Below are 18471 nucleotides of genomic sequence, written 5' to 3' on the forward strand. Positions count from 1 at the left end.
GAGACCATTATTGATCACAAAATAGAACATTTTGATTACACCAAATTAAAAAGTTTCTGCACAAACAAAAGTAATGCAAACAAGATTAGAAGGGAAGTAACAAATTGGGGAAAAATTTTTACAGTTAAAGGTTCTGATAAAGGCCTCATCTCCAAAATATACAGAGAATTGACTTTAATTTATAAGAAATCAAGCCATTCTCCAATTGATAAATGGTCAAAGGGTATGAACAGACAATTTTCAGATGATGAAATTAAAACTATTTCCACTCATATGAAAGAGTGTTCCAAATCACTATTGATCAGAGAAATGCAAATTAAGACAACTCTGAGGTATCATTACACACCTGTCAGATTGGCTAAGATGACAGGAACAAATAACGATGAATGTTGGAGGGGCTGTGGGAAAACTGGGACACTGATGCATTGTTGGTGGAGTTGTGAAAGAATCCAACCATTCTGGAGAGCAATCTGGAATTATGCCCAAAAAGTTATCAAAATGTGCATACCCTTTGACCCAGCCATACTACTACTGGGCTTATACCCCAAGGAACTACTAAAGAAGGGAAAGGGACCTGTATGTGCCAAAATGTTTGTGGCAGCCCTTTTCATAGTGGCTAGAAGCTGGAAGATGAATGGATGTCCATCAATTGGAGAATGGTTGGGTAAACTATGGTATATGAATGTTATGGACTATTATTGTTCTATAAGAAATGACCAACAGGAGAAATACAGAGAGGCTTGGAGAGACTTACATCAACTGATGCTGAGTGAAACGAGCAGAACCAGAAGATCATTATACACTTCAACAATGATACTGTACGAGGATGTATGCTGATGGAAGTGGATTTCTTCGACATAGAGAAGAGCTAATCCAATTCCAATTGATTAATGATGGACAGAACCAGCTACATCCAGAAAAGGAACACTGGGAAATGAATGTAAACTGCTATTTTTACCTTCTGAATCCAATTCTTCCTGTGCAACAAAAAATTCGGTTCTACACACATATATTGTATCTAGAATATACTGTAATATATTTAACATATATAAGACTGCTTGCCATCTGGGGGAGGGGGTTGGGGGAGGAAGGGAAAAAATCTGAATAGAAGTAAGTGCAAGGGATAATGTTGTAAAAAATTACCCATGCATATGTACTGTCAAAAAAAAATTATAAAATAAAATTAAAGAAAATAAATAAATTAAAAAAAAAAAAAAAGAGAGACAAATCTAGCACAATTGATCTTGTTACTGTTTATAAGATTCTCTTAGTTCTGCTCATTTCACTCAGAATCAGTTTGTGTAAGTCTTTTCAGGCTTTTCTGAAACCAGCTTGCTGGTTTTATTATATTAGCTCAGCCTAATAATTAACACTTAATAATTTTTAATTATTTAGATCTAACTTTGTGTGGAAAGTGTTTTGTAATTATTCCTGGCTTTGTCTTGGCAGTTAGACTTTCAAATATTTTATATTATCTACAGTTATTTTAAATGATATTTCTCTTTCTATCTTTTGTTGCTGGGTTTTGTTGGTAACGTGTAGAAATGCTAATGATTTATTTGGGTTTATTTTATATCCTGCAACTTTCTTAAAATTTTTATTTTTTTCTAGTAGTTTTAATTGATTTTTTAAGTAAAATGAATAAGTAATCATATCTTCTGCAAAGTGATAGTTTTGTTTCCTCATTAGCTATTCTAATTTCTTCAATTTCTTTTTCTTCTCTTATTGCTAAAGCTAACATTTCTAAACAATATTGAATAATAGTGATGATAATGGGCAACCTTGTTTCACCTGGATCTTTTTAGGAATGGTTCTGGCTAATCTCCATTATGTGTAATGCTTATTAGTGGTTTTAGATCCATTTATTCTTATGCTCTCTAGTGTTTTTAGTAGGAATAGTGTTGGATTTTATCAAATCCTTTTTCTGAATTTATTGGGATCGTAATATGATTTCTGTTAGCTTGGTAATTGATGTGGTCAGTTATGCTACTTCCCTGATATTGAGCCAGTCCTGCATTCCTGATATAAATCCTAGTTGGTTATAATCTATTATCCCTGTGATAGTTGTTGTAATCTCTTTGCTAATATTTTATTTAAGATTTTTCATCAATATTCATTAAGAAAATTGATCTATAATTTTCTTTCTCTGTTTCAGTCCTTTCTGATTTAGGTATGAGCACCATATTTGTGTCACAAAAGGAATTTGATAAGGCTCCTTCTTCCCCTGTTTTTACAAATAGATTATATAGTATTGGAATCAACTGTTAATTAAGTGTTTGGCAGAATTCACATGTAAAATATATCCTGGAGATTTTTTTCTTAGGGAGTTCATTAATACCTTGTTCAATTTCTTTTTCTAAAATGGTATTATTTAGTAATTTATTTCCTCTGTTAATTAGGCAATCTATATTTTTGTATGTATTTGCCCATTTTACATCGATGATTTATTGGCATATAGTTATGCAAGATAGCTCCTAATCACCTTTTTCATTTTTTTATCCTGGTATTTTGGTTTTCTTCTTTTCTTTTTCTAATAACATTAATCAAAGGTTTATCTATTTTGTTTTTCCCCCCCATAAAACTCTTAGTTTTGCTTTTGTTTTATTAGTTCAATAGTTTTCTTTCTTTCAGTTTTACAAATCTCTCCTTAGACTTTCAGAATTTATAATTTGATATTTAATTGGGGGGTTTAATTTGTTCTTCTTCTAGTTGTTTCAATTGCATGTCTAATTCATTGATCTTCTCTTTCTCCATTTTATTCATATGAGCATCTAGAGATATACAATTCACCCTAAAAACTGCTTTGGGTACATCCCATAAGTTTTGGTATGTTGCCTCATTTCTGTCATTCTCTTGGATTGTAATGTTCTGGCTAGCTCTCTGCAGGTCCTCCAAATGGGCCTTGGTTTCAGCAGAATAATCACCACAAGAATAGTCAGGAATAAAATCCAGAGTCTTTATTATCTCCTTCACAGTCTGTCTCCTTTGCCTAGGGCTGGACTAGCTTTCTCAGAAACCTTCAGAGGGCTTTGGTCTCAGTGAAGAAGTGAAGGAGGACAGGCCAGCCACCACAAGGATCTCTGTCTTCAAGTCTCTTTGAGTCCTCCTCTATGTCCGACTCTGACCTCTTAAATACTCTATTACAATTAAATCCATTTATCATATTGAGTAAAAGCTAATCATTATATCACTAGGGAACCATTATTTGTTGTAAGATTAAATCAATCATCCTGAACTAGAGAACTACTAATCACCATGCTAAACTAGATAACCATTGTCTTATCAATTCCACTGAGTTTAACACCTCATTGTAAGAATCCTTGCCTCAGGTATATTTCTCCAGAGTTCTGGCCTATTACATTGGATGAAATTATAGTTTTTATACTTTGTTGTTTCCACTGATTCATTCTTTAGGATTAAATTTAGTTTCCAATTAATTTTTGGTCTATTTTCCATGGCTCTTTATTAGATATAATTTTTAATTGCATCATTATCTGAAAAGGACACTTTACAATTTCTGTCTTTTTTGCCCTTGATTTTGAAGTTTTTATGTCCCAGAACATGGTCAGGTTTTGTGTAGGTGCCATACACTGCTTAGAAAAAATATATTCCCTTCTATCCCCATTCAAATTTCTCCAAAGGTCTATCATACATAACTTTTCTAAAACTCTATTCACTTCCTTCTTTCTTGTTTATTTTGTGATTAGATTTATCTAGTTCTGAAAAAGGGAGGTTGTGATCCCTAGCATAGTTTTTCTGTTTATTCTTATAATTTACTTAACTTCTCCTATAGGAATTTGGATGCATATTATAACATTTGGTGAATATATATTTAGTATTGATATTACTTTATTATTTTTGTATCCTTTAGAAAGATATAGTTTCCTTTCTTATCTCTTTTAATTAGATCTACATTTGTTTTTGCTTGATTTGAGATCAGGATCCCTACATCTACTTTATTAACTTCAGCTAAAGCATAATACTAGTTCTAGTCTTTTACCTATAATCTGCTTCAAATGTGTTTCTTGTAAACAACCTATTATATGATTTCTGGCTTTTAATCTGTTATCTGCTTCCATTTCATGGGAGAGTTCATCCTATTCACATTCACAGTAAAGATTACTAACTTTTTCACTATCACATTTTCCCCAAGTTATATTTTCCCCTCTCCTTTTAGCCTTTCTTTACTCATCAGTGTTTTGCTTCTGACTACTCTTGTTATGTTCTGTTTCTCTAGATTGTAGATCCTTCTCTGTGAGCAGAGAATTAGAGAATCCTAAAACACTCTTAATCTGGTTTCCCTTTTTTTCTAGCTCTTCCCTCTTTCATATCCTTTTCCCCTTCTATTTCTGCTCTCCCTTCTATTACTCTCTTCCTTTCCTTTGTCATTTCCCCTTCTACTTCCCATTTCCATGAGGTTCAAACAATGCTCATAGATTGAGGTTCAAACAATGCTCATCTCCCTTCCTTCTTTCTATTTTAGGTCTTTTGGGGGCAGCTAAGTGGCACAGTGAATAGAGCACCAGCCTTGAATTCAGGAGGACCTGAGTTCAAATCTGGTCTCAGACACTTAACACTTCCTAGCTGTGTGACCCTGGGCAAGTCACTTAACACCAGCCTCAAGAGGGGGGGAAATATATATATATATATATATATATATATATATATATATATATATATATTTTAGGTCTTTTGTGACTCTTCTATGACACAATTTATCCCATTTTACTTTCCCTTTCCTCTTCTCCCAATACAATCCTCCTCCCACCTCTAATTTATTTTTATATTATCATATTAAAGTCAACTTATACCTATAACCTCTGTCTTAAATATATGCTTTTTAATTGCCCTGACAAAGATCCAGTTCTCAAAAGTTACAAGTATCATCTTTCCCATAAGGATGTAAACATTTTAACCTTTAAAAATATAACTTTTTTTCTTTCTTGTCTGTCTTTTTATGCTTCTCTTGAGTCTTGTATTTGAAGATCATATTTTCTTTTTTTTAATTTTATAATTATAAAATTTTTTGACAGTGTATATGCATGAGTAATTTTTTTTATAGCATTATCCCTTGTATTCATTTTTTCCAAATTATCCCCTCCCTCCCTCTACTCCCTTCCCTAGATGACAAGCAATCCCATACATTTTACATGTATTACAATATAACCTAGATACAATATATGTGTGTAAATCCAATTTTCTTGTTGCACGTTAAGTATTAGATTCCGAAGGTATAAGTAACCTGGGTAGATAGACAGTAGTGCTAACAATTTACATTCACTTCCCAGTGTTCCTTCTCTGGGTGTAGTTGTTTCTGTCCATCACTGATCAACTGGAAGTGATTTTCTATTCAGTACTCGTATTTTCATCAGAAATGATTGAAATTCCCCAATGTCATTGAATATTCATCTTTTCCCTTGAAAGATGATGCTTAATTTTGCTAGGTAATTGATTATTGGTTATAATCCAAGCTCCTTTGCCTTCTAAAATATCATATTCCCAGTCTTCCAATCCTTTAATATGGAAGTTGCTAGATGCTGTGTAATCCTGATTGTGGCTCCTTGATATCTAAATTATTTTTTTCATGACTACTTGCAGTATTTCTTCTTCATCTGATAATTCTGGAATTTAGGTACTATATTCTTTGGAGTTTTTATTTTGAGATCTATTTCAAAAGATGATTGGTAAATTCTTTCAATGACTATTTTACCCTCTTGTTCCAGGATATCAGGGCAGTTTTCCTTGATGATTTATTGAAAGATGTTGTCCAGAGTCTTTCATTGTGGCTTTCAGGTAGTCTAATAATACTTAGATGCCTCTCTTGGATCTATTTTCCAGGTCAGTTGTTTATCCAATGAGGTAGTTTATATTTTCTTTTTAAAATTTTTTTTTTTATTTTTTCAACTTTTGTTTGATCAATTTTTGATGTCTCATTGAGTCATTCACTTCTATTTGCCCAATTCAAATTTTTAGTGAATTATTTTCCATAGTTAACCTTTTTTAAAAAATCCTTTTGCATTTGGCCAACTGTAATTTTAAATGAGTTGTTTCATTCAGTAGATTTTTTTTCCATTTTGCCAATTCTATTTTTTATAGAGTTTTTTCCTTTTTCCATTTTGCCAAATTAATTTTTTAATAAGTTGTTTTCTTCTATATATATTTTTTCTGTTTTGTCACATTTATTTTTGAGGAGTTGTTTTCTTCAGTCAAACTGTCCTTTTTCTCTCCAAAATATCATAACTCTACTACATAACTCTCATTTTTTTTTATCCATTGTTCATCTCTCTCTCTCTCTTTTCAGATCCTTTTTTGAACTCTTTTCCAAGAGAGCCTTTTGAGCTGGACATCCATTCATATCTCCTTTTGAGGCTTAATTTGAAGCCATTTTGACTTTGCTGTCCTCTTCTGGGTTTGTGTTCTGATCTTCCCTGTTTCCATAGTTGTTCTCTCTGGTCAGAATTCTTTTTGCTTTTTTGCTTATTTTTAAAGGTTGAGGTCTGCTTCCTAGGGCACAGGGGAGATTTTCCAAGTTTCCTCTGAAGGATGACAGGAGCTTCTCATTGATCTCACTGAGGCTAATGATGCTGTAGAGTTCCCCATTGTGCTGGGTGAGCCTGGCCAAGTTCTGCCTGTTATGCTGGGGTTCAGGGTTTCACAATTTGCTTTCTGTAGTTGCATTATTGGTTTCACAGCTGGTCTGCTGATCCCCTAGCCTTCTGAACCAGAACAGAGTAGCCAATGCTGTTATATTTTGGCCAAGAGCCTGCTGCTAGATTTCCTTTATGCATCCTGGGCATCGTCTGCACTGGTCTGCATTCCCTCCTGCCCAAATGAGACTGACTTTTCTTGAAGTCCTTCCAAGATATCTTAGGTTGGAGAATATTTGTGGGTTCTGTGACTCGAAAATCTGTTCAGATCTTATGCTAATTCTGAGGAAAGCTGGAGAGAGCTCAGGCAATGTCCTTTCTATTCTGTCATCTTGACTTCACGCCCTGCAAAAGGCTTAATTTCAAACCTTGTAGTATATGATCTTGGTAAAGAAAATGAACTTTTCTGACCCTTATTTTCCTAATCTATTAAAAAATGTGGGTTGGCAAAGAAATAATAAAAAGGTAAAAGGATCCACATATACTTTTATTTGTAGCAGCTTTTTTTGTAGTGGCAAGGAATTGGAAACTGAGTGGATACCCATCAGTTGGGGAATGGCTGAATAAATTATGGTATATGAATGCTATGGAATATTGGAATATGGAATATAAGAAACAATCAGGGGATGATTTCAGAGAGCCTCTTACATGAATTCACTCTTACATGAGTGAAGTGAATAGGACCAGGAGATCATTATACACAGCAACAATTTATGATCATTATGTGATGATCAAATGTGATGGACGTTGTTCTTTTCAACTATGAGGTGATTCAGGCCAATTCAATAGACTTGTGATGGAGAGAGCCATCTGTATCCAGAGAGAGACACTCTGGGGATTGAATGTGGACCACAACATAGTATTTTCACCTTTTTTGTTTGCATATTTGGTTTTTTTTTCTTTTTCATTTTTTCCCTTTTGATCTGATTTTTCTTGTGCAGCCTGATAAATGTGGAAACAAAAGAACTGCACATATTTGATCTATATTGGATTACTTGCTGTCTAGGGAAGGGTAGGGAGGGAGAAAAATTTGGAACACGAGGTTTTGCAAGGGAGAATGTTTAAAATGATCTTCACATGCATTTTGAAAAATAAGAAGCTATTATTATTTTTAAAAGCTTAAATCAAGTGTAACAACATTCAGGTTGTTAAAAGGGAAGTTTTTGGTCATATTAAAATGAGGATTAGACTCTAGATAATTGGGGTGGAGAGAAGAAAGACATAAATGAGTATTTAATGTTGTGCCACAGTTCTCTTTTATTGTCCTGATTCACAGTTTCTTTAAATTGTTCTGCCTCTGTTCCCCTGAATTGTTCTGCCTCAGTTCCTAATTGTCCTGCAATACCATCCCTCCTCCTAATCATGAAGATTCAGATAAGGAAAAAGAACTTCTATCTTAGGCATCATCAGAATGTTGGATGCCTCTCTCCATTCTGTAATCCCAATTATCAGATGTCCCCCATGCCTCCCCCCCATTCTGTCAGATCCGAATTGTTAGTTTGGTGTTCCCGTTTCCTGCACTTTGACCCGCACTTGCCTTGGTCTACCCCTGTATCTGAGCTGTGTGTGTGTGTGTGTGTGTGTGTGTGTGTGTGTGTGTGTGTGTGTGTATATATGTATATATATATATATATATATATATATAGATAGATAGATAGATAGATAGATAGATAGATAGATAGATATATCTCATTGAGAACTCACATTGTTGCTTTCTTTCTTGGAGACGATAGTCTCATTCAGCCCTAGGACCAAACCATGGTCCCAGTAAATCTCTCCCTTTCAGATAAAATATTATAATTTTCTAATCTCTGTCTTGCCTCAGTTTCTCCCACATTACAGTAGGTTGTAAAGAGGCAATGGAAATGATGAGAGTGGACTCTGCAAAATTGTGTAAAATAATTTGTAAAAGGAGAGAGATCAGGATCTCCCAGGCTCCCAAGAGTCTAGAAATATTAGGTTCTTACTAAGTGCTAAGTTGGTACTTAACAATTCTTTAGCTCAGAGTTTATACCTTTAGTTCAAATCTTTAAGGGAGTCTACACCTTTGAAGGAATACTTTAAAGGAGCTTGCTTATTGGTCAGTAAGGAGTAACCACAAGCCCATTCTCTGGGAGGATATAAGGAGCCACCAAGGCTGCCTCCAGGGACATTGAGTTTGGACGGCAGTCTGGAAGGAGAGAGTCTAGACTGGGAGAAGAACAAGACTTCCCGGAAGAACTTCTGGGAAGCTCAAGGAGATTCAGAGCCAGGATTCAGGAAGAAGAGGAATCGAGATTCTACCTTCGCTCTGGCTGGAGGCTCCAGAAGCCTCCCAAGAAACCTGCTCCCAGAGAAAAAGATTATACAGAAAAGAAACCTCCTCCCAGAGAAGGATTCCAATTGAGAGATGCCAGAACATTACATTTTGGCGCCCAACATAGGGCAAAGACTTTTTCTTATCCTGACTAAAACCTGTTCTGAGCCCTTCAGAGGAGCTAACCTGGACTTCACATAGAAAGGAGGCACATCCTCCCAGAATGAGAGAAGATAAGCAGTGTCATTCAAGTGCAAATCAACTCCCATTGATCTTTTGGAAAGTAGCATCCTCATTCAGGGAACTCTATTTTCATTCAGTTGGGAGATCCAGTCTGATAATCAGTTCAAATTGCCCCCAGATTTGCTCATAAAATAGATTTTTGCCAGCTCATTCTTTGCAAAATTTCTTCATTAAGAAATATGCCTGCTAAGGGAAAGCCTCTTAGAGAAAAATAAAACCACCTATTTTTGGCCACAGACTTTGGGGTTAGCGAGAGTTGTTTTGCTTCTGAAACTGCATCTCGGAGCAGAAGGGATCTCATTCATACACAACATCATCAATTATATAGGGAGAATTAGAAGATTAGTGAGAAATTAGGGATGATATATAAAGGGTACAGTCTGCTTGAGAAGGCAGGATGAAATAGGAACAATTGTACATATAGATAGGTTTGCATTGGGAAGGGGAAGGAACATTTCCTAATGTGAAATGGGTGTAGAAGGTTATAGTATTGGAATGTGTCTGAATGACATGAAATGAGGAGGTGCTAAGAGATAGCTCTGAGTAAAGGGCTTCAATTTTCAATGAAACATGAGGTGAAGCTTTTGATGATTTCTTCTTTCTCACCCAAATCTCCCACTTCTCAGAAAACACCCAATTGGTTCATTCATTCCCCACAAATGTCTATATTTCTGATTACTCTTGTGAGGAAAGTTTGTAGGACAAGAGCTGGTAGGTATGGGTGTATTAAGTGAGCATAATTTGAGGATAGTCATGGGTGAGTTGGAGGAGACAATCTATTATCAGTACTTCTACTTCCTTTTTCCTTTTCTTCCATTTTCCATAATTCTATGCAGTTCTGGTTTCCCATTTCGACATTCAATTGAAATTGTTCTCTACAAAGTTTCCATTGGTCTTTCTGTCTAATATAACGGCTTTTCCTCAATCTTCATATTTCTTGCCTCTCTTCAGCCTTAACTGACAATCAACATCTTCTTTTTGATGTTATCTTGTTCAGGTTTTTAGGACAGTAGTCTTTCCTGGTTCTTTTTCTACTTGTCTGACAACTCATTAGTCTGGTTTGGAGGACAGGGATTTTTTTTTTTTCATATCTAATAGTTTTTATTTACCAGATATTTGCATGGGTAATTTTACAACAATGACAATTGCCAAACCATTTGTTCCAATTTTTCCCCTCTTTCCCCTCCCCCCCAGATGGCAGGTTGACCAATACATGTTAAATATGTTAGAGTATAAATTAAATACAATATATGTATACATGTCCAAACAGTTGTTTTGCTGAACAAAAAGAATCGGACTTTGAAATAGTTACAAGTAGCCAGTGAAGGAAATCCAAAATGCAGGCAGACAAACTTAGAGGGATTGGAAATTCTATGTAGTGGTTCATAGTCATCTCCCAGAATTCTTTTTCTGAGTGTAGATGGCTCAGTTCATTACTGCTCTATTGGAATTAATTTGGTTTATCTCATTGTTGGAGAGGGCCACATTCATCAGAACTGATCATCATACAGTATTGTTGTTGAGGTATATAACTCCTGCTCATTTCACTCAGCATCAGTTCATGTAAGTCTCTCCAGGCCTTTCTGAAATCATCCTGTTGGTCATTTCTTACAGAACAATAATATTCCATATTATTCATATACCACAATTTTTTCAGCCAATCTCCAATTAATGGACATCCACGTACTTTCCAGTTTCTGGCCACCACAAAGAGGACTGCCACAAATATTCTTGCACATACAGGTCCCTTTCCCTTCTTTAAGATCTCTTGGGGATACAAACCCAGTAGCAATGCTGCTGGATCAAAGGATATGCACAGTTTGATAACTTTTTGAGCATAATTCCAAATTGCTCTCCAGAATAGCTGGATGTATTCGCAGTCTTACCAACAATATATCAGTGTCCCTGTTTTCCCACATCCCCTCCAACATTCTGCATTACCTTTCCCTGTCATTCTAGCCAATCTGACAGGTGTGTAGTGATATCTCAGAGTTGGAGGATAGGGATTTTTTTTAAAAAAATCTTTTCTTTGTATTTCTAGGCTTTAGTATGAGTGCTTAGCAAATATAAGTCACTTTGTTCACTTGACTTGCAGAATGCAAGGTTTACCAGGACTGAGGAAGGTATATAGTTAAACTGATCATCTATAGGATCAAAATATTGAAAGGAAGGAAGTGAAGTGATAATGGATTAGAAGAGAAGAAAGGTATACATTGTAAGTAACAATTAGGATAAAGATAGAGGAGAAATAAGGCAGAACTCGAGAGAAAAGAAAAGGAGACTGAACAAAGAAGGAGATTGCAGAATTCAAGGTCATAGAGGTGACAATTATAGATGATGATGAAATCCAAAATATGGATTTTAATTGAGAAGGCTGATAACTTGGAAGGAGACATTAACATGAATACTAAAATTTTTCAAGTTTCATTACAGGAGAGGAAGACTATCAAATAATAAAGACTCAATGTTCTTAGTGTTACATAGGAGATACAATTTTGAAACTTTGTCTAGGATACATAAATTCTTTGTCTTGATTTCTTGGCACTAAATATAAAACTTATACATCTTCTATAATATATTTATATATGTACACACCTCTTGGTTTTTCCGTTGTAACCAGCTAATTTCACCTTCATAAATTCTGTCTTTAGAATCAGCTTTGGAAGATGCCTCCTTTTTGAAATATGTCTGAGAAGAAAGGATAAATATTTGTATTAAACTAAATTCTCTGGTCCATCAAACTCCCTATCCCAATATTTAAGAATTACCCTAGAACCCTGCTCTGTAAACTTTATCTGATTATTTTAGAGACAGTCAATAATTCGATTGTTATAACATGCTCTCCTAGCAGTTACTACTACCAGTCTCTCCTGATTCCTAGGCCCTCAGAGTACCTTTGGTACTGACCTTTGCATTGTTCTCACCTCCTCTGAGGCATTCAAAGGCCTCATGGTCTCTGGCCATGATTTTTTGAATCATAGTTTAATAACTGATAGCATATTCAAGAACAGCCCCCTGTAAACTTAAAGGCTTTATTTATGTACTCACATAATGCCCTGACTTAATATCCTGACTTGTTAACTCCCTAGTGAACACCTGGTCTGAAGACCCAAATGTTCACTATCAAACTCCTTACCTCTCTCAGCTATCCATCCACTTGGAAGAGTGATGTGCTTCCTGCAGTGGGCTTAAGAGGGCCTATGAGGTCATACATACAGCCAATCAGCAGGAGAGCTGTCACCCATTACAAAGCTATCTCAATATGGCCAGGATCCCGCCCAAGGAGCGGTCCTTTACTCACAGAGAATACTTATGGGCCACTCAAATCTCCTGTTGCGGTGTGGTCGCCCATTTAAAGGACCCTTATAGATTGTCTCTTAATATAAAATTCCTTTGAGTAAATTTCCAATAAGTCCATAAAACCCAATTAACATTTTGGCCACACATAATGTTATATTTAACTTAAAAATAATGTTATATTTAACTTAACTATTTATTTATTTGTACATCATGAATAGATTATAGATTCATAAAGGGTAACAACTTTTTTGGATAGCTCTAATCATAAGATCATAGAATTATGGATAGAAGGGTCTTCAGATCCCTGTAGTCTAATCTTCTCATTTCAAAGATGAGGAAACTGAAGCCCAGAAGGATATTAAATAGCCTTTCCAAGGCCACGCTACCACTACAAGTAAGGGCCATAATGCTATGTATAATGGGCAATCTAATATATGCTTTTGATGATGGTCATTCTGTCCTATATTCTCTAGATTTAGGAGTTAAAAGAGTTGAAGAAACAAAAATAATACTTTAACTTTGCATAAGCTCTATGCCATAAGCTACAATTAAAGCTTTAAATATTTCTTACTACTTTACCATCTAAAGAAGAGAGATTTTTTAATATAAAATTATTTTTATATATAAATATAAAATATATATAACATATAAAATAAATGTTAAAATTATATTTTTATATAAAATTAGAAGCAAACAATCATGTTCTCAACTCAATTCTGGTTGGCTTCTGGCCATGTTCTTCCAAAGTAATGCCTGTAGTTTACATGAAGAAATATTTTAAATCCTATATTCATATACTTTTTCAGCTAGGTAGCACAGTGGATAGAGGACAAGCCCTGAAGTCAGGAGGACCTGAGTTCAAATCTGATCTCAGACACTTAACTCTTCTTAGCTATGTGACCTTAGGCAAATCACTTAATCTCCATTGCCTCAGCAAAAACAAAAACAAAAACAAAAAACACCACATCATCTCAATAGGTACAAGAATGATCTTATATCTTTGTAAATCATTACATCATAAATTAAAGTTACAACATAGTTAAGAAAAGGAACTCAAAATCATAGTTAAATAACATTACTAAAAATGGATTATTATAGGATTGTGAGATTTTTATTTTTTTTAAAAGTTATGTAGAAACTCAACTGAATCTTCAGGAAGTGAATCCAAAAAGAGCTGGACATCTTGCATGTGGTATAAAGAAATATTTTGTTCTAAAAGGTTCTTATTCAAAATTGTAACAATTTTCTGAAAATATTCATTAATGTTGTGAATGAAAAGTCCTTCTATTCTCCTGTGGATTGAAATAGAATGAAAAATAATACATATGTATTATAAAATGATGTCAAAAGCAGTTTATCTTTTATACATTTTCTCTTAAATCAAATTTTCTAATGAATTAAAATATTTAAATAATTTTCCATTGCTTTACTTCAATTTTTATGTAAATTATAAAATATTATTTACAATTTAATGTTATCATATTGACAAAATAACAAAAATATTCTATATCCTTTTCTGCTTTATTTCAATGAAAGTTAAATATTGTACAAATGATATATTCTCAGCTTGTACTTACTTCCATTTCAGGCAAACAAGGGCACCATCTTCTTGACCATTCAGTAGTATAGATTGTCCATCTAATGAAAATATCATTGATTGAATTCCATTTTCCTGGTAAGAGTGGCACTGTATTTGAGCAAATGGTTCCTGAATAGTTAAGAAACAACATGAAAGAAGCATAGAGGTTGCTCTGTTTTACTAAATCTGACCATACTTGCTTTTATTTTGAAATAAAGCAGCTATTATTAACATAATAAATGATTAACATTTAATAAAGAAATTATTATTACTAAACAAGTCAAATGTAGGTTCTAGAAAACCTGTACTTTAATGCATATATAGAAAAAAGAGAAGCATGTAGAAATTTAAGTGACTAGTTCAAAGTTATGCTATATTTGTTAATAAATAAGGACTTACAGTCGGGACTCCTTGTTTCCCAATTCAGTGTTTTATTTGCCAAGCTATATTTCTATTGCAAAAATAATTCCAAAAAGTGGAAATAATAATGGTCTTGAAATCACGAGAATCAGGTTTAAATCTTGCTTCTGCTACTAATTAATTTTTCATGGCTCTCTTCTTTTCCCTCTATATACTGGGGTCACTCAGTAATTTTATCTACTCTTTGGCTTCAGTTATGACCACTATACAGAAGCCTCTCAAGTTTTTATTTCTATCCCTATCCACTCTTGGAGCACCAAGTCCCACATTTCTGAATACTTCTGACCAATAATATCCACTTTAGTCTTTTGCTCCTCCATGTGGCTTCTTCATTTATGTAAGACATAATCATCCCCATAATCATCTCAGTTTGTAATCTTGAGACCGTCTCTGATTTCACTCAATCATCTAATCCATTCTGTTCTCAAATGTCTCCTATAGACATCATGTTCCTTTCCACTTCCACTGCAATTACCCTAGTGACAAAGGAATTTGTCAAAAGTAAAATTCCTAAGCAGGGAATGGAATACTATTACAGATTATTCTTTTCTCATTCTGGGGATTCTAGTATTTGGGTAATAATTCTGAGATCCCCAGGTTAAAACTTTTGAGATATATTAGAAGAAGTGCCTGACTTGAAGAAAATAATAAAGGACTCAGAGATTTTCAGGTTATGTGAGCAACAAGATGTCAAACTAGACATTTTTCCCAATCATCATGACCTCTTAAACTTCTCAAAAGAAATTATGCAGCAAAAAAGAAAGTTATCTTCAGTTATTTCCATGGTCTAGGATACTCAGAATCTAAAAAAAGGTTAAAAAACCCCACCAAAAATAATAAATGACTATTGGTATGTGATCTCATCATCATTATTCTCTTTAAAATAGTTTATTGTTTCTATGACTTGTTCTTTAACCCACTCACTCTTTAAGATTAGGTTATTAAGTTTCCATTTAATTTTTAGTTTAGCACTAACTGATCTTGAGCATCTCTAACACACTTCCCCATCTTCCCATTATGTTATTAGCAAAGCTGCTCTAGCAGACCCAAGGAGATGACACAGTCTTGTATAAAAACCCATTCTTACACTTTGTCCTTTTTCCAGTGTCATAGAGATTCTAGCTCTGGGCTGAGGAAGTTTACTTGAGCCTCAACAGCCAGCTTTGCCATAGCCCTTCAGAAACAAAAGCCTTTCAGGGGGGCTACAAGCCAGAAGCACAGTGCCAGGGAAAGCCTATTCTGCCAATATCAGGGAAAATAGGGTCTGAACAACTTCTCTTGATTAGAGAACAAAACTGAGAAACAGGGAGTGGGAGAAGACAAGACAGGGTGCATATGGAGAGCTGTGTAGCACTCTGTCATACCTATGGAAACAGCACTGAATCCAGATGGGGACACTTCTCACCACCCAGAGTGAGTTGTGGCAGAGATCCAGCCCCTAAAGGAACCATGATAAGAGGGGAAGGAGTCAAGAAATAAATGACAAAAAAATAAGGGAGGAAAAAAAAAAGATTGAAAGTACCAAAATTCCCAGGAAGAAGAAATCTCAAAGACCTTGAAGATAAACAGATAAACCAATAGGAAAAACACTAACAAGAAGGAAATATGGCTCCCAGATGCAGTAAACAAATTGGGAAATCTATGAATAAATATTGAAAAATAAAGGAAATGAACCATCACTTGGTGAAACAGAAAACTATTGAATTTGAAGAGAACATGGACTCACACATGCTATTCCTACATGGTTTAAAAGAGAACTAAGGGTAGAATTTTTATTCTGTACAACAAAAATAAGAAAAACTTAAATCTACAATGACAAGCCTCACTAAAGAAACTATAGAACTGAATAAGAGAAAATGAAGCAAAAGACAAAAATATTAAAAGAAGATATGCAGTACCTTTTTAAAAATTGACCAGAAAAGCAGAAATATTAAATGAATAATTAATCTGACAATAATGAAGTAAAAATTATGTTTAAGAAGGGACCATAAAAACACAAACTAAAAATTAATTGGAATTAATCTTAAAGAGTGAATGGGTTAAACAAGTCATAGAAACAGTAAATAATTTTAAAAGAAAATGATGTTAATGAGATCACATACCAAAATCTATGGGATGCAGCAAAAGCAATATTCAAAGGAAAATTTGAATGCTCATATCAATAAAGTAGAGAAAGAGCAGATCAATAAATTAGACATGAAATTTTTAAAAAATAGAAAAAATTTAAAATCCCCAATTAAACACCAAATTAGAAATCCTAAAAATTAAAGGTGAGATGGATAAAATTGACTGTCAGAAAACTATTGAATTGATAAATAAAACTGTAAGTTAACTTTATGAAAAATATAATAAAAGATGCAAGCCATTGGTCAATATGATTTTTTAAAAAAGAAAAGAAAACCAAATCAGTAGTATTATAGACAAATTTCACTTATGAATATGGATATAAAAATCCTTATGTCATATACTAGCTATAGGGAGTACAATAGTGTATCACAAAGGTTATATATTGTAGCCAAGTGGGATTTATACCAATAATACAGGTTTAACGTAAGGAAAACTACTAATGTAATTGATTATATCAATAAGAAAATTAACAAAAATTATATAATCATGTGCATTATTATTAAAAACACTTTAAAAATAGGTATACATATGATTTTTCCTTAATGTGGTAAGAAGCATCTACCTAAAACTTTTGACAAGCATTATTTGTAATAGGGATAAGCTAGAAGTCTTCCCAGTAAGATTGGAGTGAAACAAGGATGCCTATTATCAGCAATAGTGTTCAATATTGTATTAGAAATGCTAGGAATAACAATAATAGAAGAAAAAGAAATCGAAGGAATCAGAATGGGCAATGAGGCAATAAAATTAGCTCTTTTTGCAGACAATATAATGATATGCTTGCCTAAAACATAATTGAAACGCTAATTGAAACAATAATTTTAGCGAAGCAAGATATAAAATAAACCTATGTAAATTATAAGCAGTTCTATAAATCACCAACAAAACTCTGCAAGAAGAGATAGTTAAGAGATAACTCATTTAAAATAATTGTAGACAGCATAAAATACCTAGTAGTATACTTACCAAAATAAATCCAGAAACAACACAATCATAGTTATAAAACATTTTTATACAAATAAAGTCAGATTTAAATAGTTGGAGAAATGTTAATTGTTCATAAGTGTGCAGAGCTGATATGGTAAAAAAAATATTAAAAAATGTTTTGCCCTTAAAAATGACAATTCTACTTACAATAATCTACTTATTCAATATCATCCCATTTAAATTACCAAAAAAAAATCATTTTATTGAACTAGAAAAAGTAATAACAGAATGCATTTGGAAGAACAAAAGGTCAAGAATATCAAAGGAATTAATGAAAAAATTTAAAGGAAGGAGAGATTTGGCAGTATCAGATCTGCTACTGGTTAAGAAATAGAAAAGTGAATCAGTGAAACAGAATGGACATATATCTCAGATCATAGTCAGATATAGGCAGTTATAAGGAAATCAAAGCTACTGACTAAATAAAATTTTAAAAATTTGGTATTATGCAAACAAAACATATCTCTAAGTCAGGATGCGTAGAACAACTTAAAGATTATAAGTCATCCAGAAGAATACAATTGGATAAAAAATCTTTACATCAAGAAGAAAACAATAGATGAGAACAGCCCAGAATTTCTAAAAAATAAATAAATAAAATAAAATTCCAATCAAAAGAATTCACAAATCACCTTCATAACAAAAACTCAAGACTTAGAATTCCAAAAGATATAATGTTTGAATTTATCAATTCAACTAAAATAAGTTTTGCAAGCTATTAGGAGAAAGATCTTCAAATATAAATGAATGGATACCACAATAACAAAAAACTATTCTGCACTCACTAGAACAAGGAGGAAGAAATAGAATAGAAGAAATAAATTAATTCCAAAGAACAATGAAGTTCAGGATGCAGTTCAGAATGATTTATT

General features: G+C 33.6%; 2 protein-coding genes across 3 annotated transcripts in view; one reads left to right on the plus strand and one right to left on the minus strand.

Moving 5' to 3' along the window:
- The window catches only part of LOC141558401 (glutathione S-transferase omega-1-like), a 180212-nt gene that overhangs the window by 69109 nt on the left and 92632 nt on the right, over nt 1–18471 (plus strand). The window lies entirely within an intron of this gene.
- Nucleotides 1–18471, minus strand: part of LOC141558399 (cilia- and flagella-associated protein 43-like) — a 155419-nt gene that overhangs the window by 66913 nt on the left and 70035 nt on the right. For both annotated transcript variants that reach the window (XM_074295515.1, XM_074295514.1), the window contains exons 17-19: nt 14064–14194; nt 13631–13778; nt 11782–11874 (exon numbers count right to left, since the gene is read on the minus strand). In XM_074295515.1, coding sequence (XP_074151616.1) covers nt 11782–11874; nt 13631–13778; nt 14064–14194 — 372 coding nt within the window. The remainder of the gene's footprint in view (nt 1–11781; nt 11875–13630; nt 13779–14063; nt 14195–18471) is intronic.

The sequence above is a fragment of the Sminthopsis crassicaudata genome, chromosome 2 (genome assembly GCF_048593235.1).
Source record: "Sminthopsis crassicaudata isolate SCR6 chromosome 2, ASM4859323v1, whole genome shotgun sequence".
Lineage (NCBI taxonomy): Eukaryota > Metazoa > Chordata > Mammalia > Dasyuromorphia > Dasyuridae > Sminthopsis > Sminthopsis crassicaudata.